Source organism: Tupaia chinensis, unplaced genomic scaffold (genome assembly GCF_000334495.1).
Source record: "Tupaia chinensis unplaced genomic scaffold, TupChi_1.0 Scaffold000294_1, whole genome shotgun sequence".
In the NCBI taxonomy this organism is placed as follows: domain Eukaryota; kingdom Metazoa; phylum Chordata; class Mammalia; order Scandentia; family Tupaiidae; genus Tupaia; species Tupaia belangeri.
Genome location: NW_006159779.1, coordinates 1,432,313 through 1,439,673, shown reverse-complemented (window position 1 = coordinate 1,439,673; position 7,361 = coordinate 1,432,313). Strand labels below are relative to the sequence as shown.

The window sequence follows — 7,361 nt, the reverse complement described above, 5'->3', positions numbered from 1 at the left end:
AGCACACTGTCCCTTTAGGACTTTTTTTTTTTTAAAAAAAAAAAAAACAGTTGGCGAGGTCGGGGGCGAGATGACGGAGTGAGCCCCAGATCACCCAGTTGGGGGCCCCGGCCATACTCTCCCCACAGACGCATGTCTGCAGCCCGACCCCTGCCTGCCGACCTCCTCCTGGAGCCGCACCTTTTCGAGCAGCTCGTGGAGATTCTGTCCACCATGGAGGTTCCCGGCATGACAGAGCCCACGGAGGGCCTCGCGCCCGCAGAGGACTTGGATCTCCTGGGGTGCCTTATGGAGGACAGGTGGGTCCCCGCAGCCTTCAGGTGTGCTGGAAGAGCAGGCCTCTGTGCAGAGCAGGCCTCCCCAGGCACTGTGCCCCTACCCGGCTCTGAGGGCCACCCGGTGTGTGCGCGTCCCAGGGTGGGCCTGCAGCGCTGGCCATTAAGATGCCTCAAGGTTTTGGCCCTGGGGAGTTGGCAGGGCCTTCCAGAGAAGGGGCTGATTTTAGGAAATCACAGAGCACCAACAGGAAGGGCTGAGGCCATGCAGTTCCTGGCCCTGGAGTCACCCAGAGGGGAAAAGGGATTTTCCCAGGACTGACGAGGCTCCTGGTGGCAGTGGAACTTGCCAGGCCTCCAGACACACCCAGCCCACCACAAGGTAGGCTCCGCCCGAGCTCACGTGGGCATCGCACACGGGTGCGTGCATTTTATTCCTCCCCTTGTGTGGGGGCGGGGACGGCCAGGGAGCTGCTGGCACTCCTGGGCAGGGCCCACCTGAGCTGTGCTGGAGCAGTCAGACCAGTGGGCAGGTCCTTCCCACCCCAGGTTCCCCGCGGCCCCACCTGCTTTTTGCGTCAGGTGTTAGTCATTAAAGTCCCAGGCCTGGGGCTCAGGCTGGTTGTGGTGTTAGGGCTGGAGGGATCTGGAATTCTTTTGCTTCCTCCCACTCCGCCCCATTCCCCCATTCGTGGATGGGGACAGGGACCTTCAGCCTAGGGCAGTGTGTGGCTGAGGTCCCACAGAATGTGGGACAGTGCCAGCCAGCTCTCCCCCACCCCCTACCTCCTCAGTAAGGAACACAGACCCTGGGAAGACCGGGCAGCTGTGCAGGTGCCAGGCTGGCTGGGCGGGCCTCCGAGCCCCGGCCACTGAGAGGCCCTGCTGCCCGGGAATCCCCAGCAGCCACAGTCACCGGGATGGAATGTGTGGGCAGAGCCCCCAGGGCGGGGCTGGCCCAGCTGCCCAGAGCCAGGAAGGGCAAGCGGTGGGGGCAGGCCACCCCCATTCCACTCAAGGCTTTGGTTTAGAGGTGGGGGACCCAGGCACAGGCCTGTTATCCCTTCCATCTAGAGGGATGGTGACAATGGGGACTCTAGGGACCAGGGCACAGGTCTCGAAGTCCTCTTACCCCCATAAAGAAGGAGGGTACACTGAGGCCCCGGTGGGAGCCCGGTGGTCAAGATGGGTCAGTTCACCCCTAAAGTCTGCCCAACCCCCTTGCCCAGCATTCCCACCACAGCCACTGGGCGGGCCTCTCAGGGTACTCCAGGGGCACTCGGCTGGTGCGTCTGCAGCTGCCCAGCTCTCCCGGGTGCGCTGGCTGGCCACCTTGGACGCTGTTGGTGCCGATGCCTCGGAGCCCGCGTTCCCCCTTCCCACCCAGCGAGACTCAGGCTGTGTCCAGAACCCCTAGAAGCAGCCACCAGAGGACTTAGGCCCCCAGACAACCCCTCTCCCTGGCATCTCATGCTGAGGCCTGCCCAGTGGCCCTGTCAAATTGAGTCCACCGAGGATGGGACCTCGTAGACGGTGCCTGAGCCAAAGTGGGAGACAGAGGAGGGCGCAGGAGGGCTCCCTGCTGGTCCCAGACCAGACACACCCTAATGCTGTGTGCCCCAGCAGGGACCAGGTGGCCCTGCGGCTGGCCTGCATTGGGGATGAGATGGACCTGCGTCTCAGGAGCCCTCGCCTGGCCCAGCTGCCTGGGATGGCCATGCACAGGTAAGCGGCCGTGTCCTGCCTGGGGCCTTGACACCTGGAAGAGTCCTGAGCCAGGGGGTGGGGGAAGTTGTGTGTGTGTTGGGGGGGGTGCCCAGAACCGAATGCAGGCTGACCCTGAGGGAGCCCTGGAAGGAAGTGGTCCCGACACTCCCAGGCACTCCTGAAACCCTTTGAGGGGTCTGCTCCTAGAGCTCACCCCACCACCTGTCTGTGGTGCCTGGGTGGTAGACAGAGAAGACCCTGGCCCTTCCCCACAGCGCACTGCCACAGGGTCTTCACTTACACACTGAGGGAAATGCTGGGTGAGCTCGGCCTAGGCCCTGGGGCAGGCCTCTCAGCTTGTCTCCCTGGGAAGGGGAGGGGGGCAGCCACTTGCCCAGGGCCCTGCAGAGTGGGTGTTTGTTTTCCAAGTGACCAATTCTGGGTTGCAGGGCCCAACCCCGGGTAGACAAGTGTGGGGCAGAAAAGCAGAGTGAAGGGAACCAGCGGTTATAGTAATGGCTATGTCGCTGGAATCCCACGTAGTCAACCGCGGTTCGCTTCCCGGACCCGGTGGCTTAAAACTCACTCTGGGTGCATGTGCGTGCGTGCCCAAGATCCCGAGAGGAGAATGGAGGAGAAGGGATTGCGGCGTGACCATCCCCTCGGGGGGTGATTTCTCGCTTTCTGACTCTGTCTCTCTCTGTCTGTCTGGCGAGTGCACGCGCCCTATAGTGAAAATCTCTCAAAAAAAAAAAGAAAAGAAAAGCAGAGTGAATTTAGGACCGTGAACAGGCCATGGAGAGGGCGGAGGTGCCTGGCAGAGGGACCAGGTGGCAGTGAAGGTAGGGGACAGGCTGTGTCTGGCCCATTTCTGTAGTCACAACCTCCTTCCGTCTTTCTTCTTTCAGCCTGGGTCTGGCTGTCACCTACAACCAGACAGGTGTCAGGGGTGTTTTCAGAAGCCTTGCCAACAGTCTGGGCAGCCTCAGGCAGATCAGAACCTGGGTAAGCCTGCAGCCATGACCTCACTGTCCCCATAGTCTGCCTCCCTTAGTGTACCCCTCCAGTATGCCACAGTCCCCACCACTCCTGCCTCGCCTGTTTCCACACTTGCTTGGTCTGTGGGCCTTTAGGCGAGATATCTGGTTGATCCAGTGAACAAACGAGGCCCAGAGCAGAGTCGGCACCCTCCTGCCTCTTCTCTGCTAAAAAGCCCTCACCTAAGTGTCCTCAGGCCTTCTCCCCACTCCTCCCCCTCAGGAACCCCTTCCTTCTCTGGTCTCACCTCGTCCCAGACCCCTCCAGCCCTTGGTGTGGCGTCCCTTCCAGATACTCCACACCCTATCTGCCCCTTCTTGGTCTCACAGGTGACCCCTGGCCAAGTGTGCCGGCAGGCTCTGCCCGCGATGCTGCTGCTGCTGCTGCTGGTGCTGAGCGGGGTGCTGCACCTGCTGCTCAAGTGAGGCCGCTGCCTCGGGCCCGCCCCGCCTCGCCCGGCAGGCTGGCCCCGCCCCGCCCCACCCCGCCCCGGAGGCTGCTGGCCCCCCCTTGCTGGTCTTTTTAATGCTGTTTTGTTTTCGTGTTCGGACGAGATCCCTTTTTTATATTTAAACTCTGAGATAGTGCTGGGACACTTCTGAGGTTTCATACTTAGTTTTTGTCAGACAAATGAATTCATACCTCTGGGCTGGTTACTGGTTAACTGCCGCTCCCAGGCCCTCCCCGTGGGCTGTGGGCTGCGGGCGGCGGGGGGAGTGCTGGCCACACCCCTGTGCCTGTGGTGCCCGCGGCAAAGGATCTGCTGGGATAGATTCCAGGGTCGGGAGTCAATAAAATGTTGGTTTCCAGCTGTCTCTGCCCCTCTCTAGGGGGTGGGTGCATGTGCCCGGGGAGGGGGGAGATGGAGTCATGAGCTGCAGCCGCCTCCCTGCCCCGACGACCCCAGAGGCTATCTTGGCGCCTGGCAGCATGGGTTGCCAAGTTTACCTTCTCTGTCCCACCTGGAACCTGAAATCCAGCCGGGACTTTTCCCCTTCAGATTTGAGCCTGTTCCCCCACCACACACACACACAGCCACTCCTTGCTGGAAGGGATACAGCCAGGGCTCTGCTCCTAGAGGGGTGTGGACAACAACAGGTAGGGACCACTGTGGGACTCAGGGTCTGCCCAGGCCTTGGCCTAGTCCACCTCCCAGGACGTGGGCTGTCTGCTCACCACCCCACACACCCCTTTGGCTCAAAGCCCAGGCTGGGTGGGACCCAGGTCTCAGACCTCCCTCCCTCTGGCATCCTTAGTCTCCTCCTCCCTACCCCACCCCCCCTTGGCCCTCCCCGCACCAGAGTGGACCTCCAAGTAGGGCCCTTCCATAGCCCCAGGGCACCACATCATGCCTCCTTCCTGCTTACCCTCAGGTCACAGGCCTGGCCTTCACAGCCTGGGACCATCTCAGGACATCAGGGATGAGCCCCAGGCCTCCAACTCCAGGACAGGATGCTCCCTACTCCAGAGTTTCCCGGTACTTGCCAAGAATACGCATTAGGATGTGACCTCAAGTTCCCCCACTGTGGGCGTGGCCGCTCAAGGTCCTGAGGGTGCACTGCAGAATCAGCATGGTTAGGGACCATAGCAAGGCTAAACCCAGGGTTGCTGTTTCCAGGAAGCCCTCCAGAGCCACTCAGGCCCTGGCCCGCTTCCTCCTGGGCTGTATGGACAGGCTACCTGCGGACAGGACACCTGCTGTGGACTTGCCAGGTCCCTGGGCCTTTCTTCTCAACAAACCTGGGCTCCTTCCATCAGGAGGGACAGATTCCCAGACACAACTGCTGCTGAGACACTCCCCCCAGGGACACCATCTGTGATCATCCTGCCCGGGCTGGGTTTCAGAGCTCTTCCTGCCCACTGCTACTGGGCAGCCTCCCTGTGCTGGGGCTCACCCATTGGCTCCAGCTTTAGTGCTCACATTCCTGTCAGGGAAGAGTGCACGTGGTCTTGCTGCCCAAGGGTGCATGCACTAGCCAGAGAGATGAAGCAACCCCAATGGGGAGTGCTCACGCCCCAGGCTCCTCCACTCCGGTGTTCTGTCAGGGTCTGGGACACGTTCTCAGTGAGTTTCAAGCCACCAGGCTGGGACTCAGACCATGTGGTCCACCATGTGGGTTCTAGCTCCGGTCACCCCCAGGCCACTGGGCCAGCCCCACAGTAACGTAAGGCACGTTGGCTGGACTCCAAGGTTTTCCCACTATTGTGAATAAAGAGTCACCTGGGAGCCTGAGGTTCTATTTAATGTTCACTTCAGGAGCTGCCTCCTTGGGGAGGCCATGCTGGAGCTGGCCAGGACTCGCAGTCGCCTGGCCCTGTGGCCATCCTGACAGAGGACTGGGACTGCCTGCCTCCCTGGACACTGCCCACACCCTGGCACGAGCCCAGAAGCCCGTCCTCCAGGGCAGGGCCAATCTCTCTGGCACACAGCAGGCACTCAATTCCTCTTTCTAGGGTGCCTAAACCAACACCAGACTCCCACCCCCAGTCGGGGGGCCGGTGGCTGTTAGGGCTACTCAAACCCTAAAACCTGTTAGGTTCAGTGACAAAAGAGCTGAGGTTCTGGCCCCAGGGGGCCACAGGCTTCAAGGAGCCCCTTTGGCCCTGGCCTGATGTGAGGCTTAGCCAGGGTGTGCATGGCATCCACAGGACAGGCTCACTGAGGGCTGTGTGGCCTGTGGGCGGAGTCGGGCGAGTGGAGCAGGAGCCTCCCGTCTCCAGGTGCCCAGCACTGCAGCACCCCCCGCCATCAGCCAGATGTCTCTTCCAGGGGGAACTGGGGACTGGGTGCTCCTTTATGTGGCTGTCCAACAGCCTACCAGGAAGGGAGGGCCAATAGGTCGTCCTGCTGGCACCTCCTGGTCACTGCGGACACTCCCCCTCCTGGGGGTCTGGGTCTTGGCCACCCTGCAGCGTGTCCACGTGGCTGTAGGCTTTCCAGGCCTGCAGGTTGCAGCTCTTCAGGATGGAGCCCAGCTGCCTCCCGGGGCCCACCTCAAACGTCCTGGGGAAGGCGGTGCCTTTCCTTCTCTCATATATGGCATGCATCGTCTGCTCCCACTTCACCGGGGACACCACCTGCTGGACCAGCAGCTTCTGGATGTGTGTGGGGTGTGCGTACCGGCTCCCGCTGACATTGGAATGCACGGACACCAGAGGCTTCCTGATCTCCACCGTCTTTAACACCTGCGCCAGCGGCTCCAAGGCTGGTGCCATGAGGCGAGTGTGGAACCCGCCACTCACCGGCAGCATCTTAGTGCGTCGGAAGTGATACTTGGAAGAGTTCTTCTGGAGAAACTGCAGAGCCTGGGAGAGGAGGAGAGGTTTAAACTAAGTGACCTTGGGGTGGAGACCGGCAGAAGTCACCACTGGCCATAACACCCCGTCCTACACACACACAACACCCCATCTCCTACACACACACACCACATTGTCCTACACACACATCATCGCCCTACACAAACACCCCATCCTACACACACATCGTCCTACACACACACACAGAGTCCTACACACACAACACTCCATCCTACACACACATTGTCCTACACACACACACACACACACACACAGAGTCCTACACACACAACACTCCATCCTACACACACATCGTCCTACACACACACAACACTCCGTCCTACACAAACACTCCATCCTACACACGCACATGCCACCCTGTCCTATACACACATGCACGTGCACACACACGACATACCTCTCTCCAGTCATACACATTTACTCCCCAAGTCCTTAAGTGAAACCTCGGCGCACATTTTCAGTTCCAGTGAAGGAGTGCTGTCTACCCAGTGACCTGGAAGTCCTCAGGAATCTGACCACGCACATGTCCCAGGTGGGAAGGGGACAGGCCACCATCTGGTTGAGCCCTAAAGGCGTTAGACATGGTCTATTCCTATACCATCACTTACTAGGTGGCCCAGGCACCCCTTAGCCTCTTTGAACCTCTTCTTTCTCATCCCTAAGGAAATGGCTTCACAAGGATGCTAGGAAGGTGAAATCTGGTAAAGCAGCCAAGCTGCAGAGGCTCAGGCTCAGGGCGCAGCTTTGTAACTGACCCCTGTTGGGAGGCCCCAGGCTCAGATCAGGGCTGGCCTGGATGTGCTGGGTGCCCCGTGATTCTGGCTGCAAGGCTGGCAGGAGGACCAGCTCCATGAGGCCCTGTCGGGCACCTGGCCTCTCCAACTACCATGTGAAAGAAAGAAACTTTAAACATTCTAATAGGGTGTGTGAGAATATCTGATAAAAGGGGGGGGGAACCAACATTTTCAATTAGTGTCCTGTTTTTCCTCAATTTTCTTTCCTTTCTCTACTTATTTTTTTCTT

The 7,361-nt window shown here is 59.9% G+C and overlaps 2 protein-coding genes across 2 annotated transcripts in view; one reads left to right on the top strand and one right to left on the bottom strand.

Annotated features, from left to right (window-relative positions):
• Nucleotides 1-5,112, top strand: part of BIK (BCL2 interacting killer) — a 42,251-nt gene extending 37,139 nt beyond the window's left edge. Inside the window, exons 2-5 of the mRNA XM_006150674.3 lie at nt 129-299; nt 1,902-2,000; nt 2,891-2,987; nt 3,350-5,112. Of these exons, the coding sequence (XP_006150736.1) occupies nt 133-299; nt 1,902-2,000; nt 2,891-2,987; nt 3,350-3,445 (459 nt within the window). The 5' untranslated portion in view covers nt 129-132 and the 3' untranslated portion in view covers nt 3,446-5,112. The remainder of the gene's footprint in view (nt 1-128; nt 300-1,901; nt 2,001-2,890; nt 2,988-3,349) is intronic.
• A 133-nt stretch (nt 5,113-5,245) lies between these two features.
• The window catches only part of MCAT (malonyl-CoA-acyl carrier protein transacylase), a 10,305-nt gene continuing 8,189 nt past the window's right edge, over nt 5,246-7,361 (bottom strand). Inside the window, exon 4 of the mRNA XM_006150673.3 lies at nt 5,246-6,326. Coding sequence (XP_006150735.1) covers nt 5,883-6,326 — 444 coding nt within the window. The 3' untranslated portion in view covers nt 5,246-5,882. The remainder of the gene's footprint in view (nt 6,327-7,361) is intronic.